At 42.1% G+C, this 2,500-nt stretch overlaps 1 protein-coding gene across 1 annotated transcript in view; it reads right to left on the bottom strand.

Moving 5' to 3' along the window:
• LOC306925978 (armadillo-like helical domain containing protein 1) overlaps window positions 1-1,193 on the bottom strand; it is a 3,694-nt gene extending 2,501 nt beyond the window's left edge. The window contains exons 1-4 of the mRNA XM_079505164.1: window positions 840-1,193; window positions 693-761; window positions 418-584; window positions 86-282 (exon numbers count right to left, since the gene is read on the bottom strand). Of these exons, the coding sequence (XP_079361290.1) occupies window positions 86-282; window positions 418-584; window positions 693-761; window positions 840-1,048 (642 nt within the window). The 5' untranslated portion in view covers window positions 1,049-1,193. The remainder of the gene's footprint in view (window positions 1-85; window positions 283-417; window positions 585-692; window positions 762-839) is intronic.
• Window positions 1,194-2,500: the final 1,307 nt, after the last annotated feature.

Raw genomic sequence — 2,500 nt, forward strand, 5'->3', positions numbered from 1 at the left:
GTTCTTGAGCTTAGCCCAGATACCCTGGGTAAATATAGTAATCATTTCATTTCATTTCATTTCCATACAGTAGGTTAGCTGTTACCTGAACAATGCACAGAGTTTGAAGAACCAGCTGCTGGGCCTTAGGGACGGTACAAGGCATGAGGGCGATCAGTCCTTGGTAGACTTGGTTCAGGTATTTGGGGTTTCCATGAGCCAACGACTCAAGCAGGGCCTGTGCTGTATCTTGGGTTTCGTCTATTTTTGACTTTGCCAGGCACTCCGTTATGACTCTCACACCTGGAGACTTATATAGTTAATGTGATGTGGACATTGGACAATAATAATACACAAAATGTAATTGTGGTTGCACTAGCAGTGTGTGTACTGCATGATGCTGCATGACAGTATAATTACAGTATGTGCCAAATGTACCATGCATTTCACAGATGAGCTCCTTGTGTTTGTGCCCAGCGTTTGAGACTGTTTGCAGCAGGCGCAGGGCCTCTGTCTTAGCCTCCTCCTTTGTCTGGGTCTGGTCCAAAATCTCCAGCAGGGTGAGAACTCCTCCATCCTCCAGAAATTCTATGATATACCGATGGCTGAGGAATTTGGAAAAGTAGGAATAATGAGAATGGCACACTACTAGTGGGCTATGTTAAAATATATTATTTTACTAGATATTTCACTCCACCCGTCCCAGCACTGACCTACTTGATGCAGAGAGGAAAACCCTGATTGCTTTCAACTGGAGACCCAAGTATGTCCCAAACATGTACCTGAAAGTTCAGTAAAGGACTGCATCTGAAATTTGCTGCCACTTGCATTACAGTGCCACACGCTCAAAGTAAGGATACGTCAGCCTCATCCAGGTTGTGAGACGAGCCAAAAAGAGACTGGCTACCTGTGCAAACTCCAGCTCCAGCTCCAGACATGTCTTACCTGTGTTCTGGCATAGAAAAGTGTTCAACATGCGACTGCGCTCTAGCTTGTTACCGTGGTCCCATTTCTGAAGAAAACTCAGCACTTTGGTGATGTCTGCTTGTTGTTCAAGTATGGCAGACATTGTTTTTTGTTTTGTAATTGTTTTTGTTCACACTGTCGAGGAACAGTTGTCTCTAAAGTCTAAATTAAATAACAGCAGTGCTGAATGATAAACGCTAATCATCAAAACTTGAAGATTTGAAAATGTTCTAATCCTTAAATCAAAATGGCATGCAAAACAACTCTTTCTCCACCGAGTATGTTTACCGTTACTAGGTAACGGTAACCCCCCCTCCCCCCCCCCCACTCTCTCTCTCTCTCTCTCTATCTCGTGTGTGTGTCTGTCTGTCTGTCTGTCTCTGTGTGTGTGTCTGTCTCTCTCTCTTTTAGACATTTCACCAAACATATATTTGTTGCAAGAGAAATATCTCAAATTTGGTACATCCTCTAATATTTTATAATCATGTGATGTTTGTTTATCTTGTGAGAATAGCGTAGATGCGAATGTGCTTGTGAATGTGTATTGTGTGAATTGGGGCTGACTTTGACTTTGACTTTGTATATAATAATACAATGAATATTGACATAAACAATATAATCCTTTTATTTAAAATGAGAGAGAGACAGACAGACAGACAGACAGACAGACAGACAGACAGACAGACAGACAGAATGACAGACAGAACGACAGAACGACAGACAGAACGACAGAACGACAGAACGACAGAACGACAGACAGACAGACAGACAGTTGCTGCGTGAACTTTATTTTCTCTCTTTCCCTCAAAGGACACTTGTATATTATGTACTAATTGTACTTTGATTTCGGTAATTACTGTTTCACACATCCATTCATGCCAGATCATTTCTAGTTAAATCATATTTGATTGGAATCAAAACCTCCCTCCATGGCATATGAGGTAAAATGTTTTCAACCAGAAGATGGCGACCTATAACTACAAATGTTTTAAGATTTGATTTAAATATTATTTTGAGGGCCTCTAGAGAAAGCTTCAATGTTGCTTGTTGTTGCCTGTTGTTCATGATATTGCTTTTTTAAGGGAAAGCCTGAAGGGACTTTGGTCCCTTTTGTATTTGTGTTTTTGAGCGGTGCCTCGGCTCCAATACGCAGTTATGTGTGTCTATATGTCTGTCTCTGTGTCTGTATGTATCTACTGTAACTCCATCATTTCTCACACGGTAACTCCATCATTTCTCGACTGTTTCGGACACGGGGCAGCTTGCCGGAACCAGGCCCCTGGACGCATTCCTGGGAGTCTGGATGTTCCGGGGACCCCCCGGGGACGCCCACATTTCTCGAAGGTTTTTCCAAAAAGAATCAAAGTACAGTAGAGAACACAGTACACTGACTACAATTCAGTATACAGACCACAGTACAGTACAGTAACTAACAATAAATGTATAGTTGCTCCGCTCACTTCACACAGGTGTGATTTTTTCTTCTCCTTCTGCCAAAAATAGCAGTTCTCGGTTTTCGCGAAACATGGCAATATGGTAGAGGGCTATGCCAAAT

Source organism: Electrona antarctica, assembly GCF_951216825.1.
Source record: "Electrona antarctica genome assembly, chromosome: 7".
In the NCBI taxonomy this organism is placed as follows: Eukaryota; Metazoa; Chordata; class Actinopteri; order Myctophiformes; family Myctophidae; genus Electrona; species Electrona antarctica.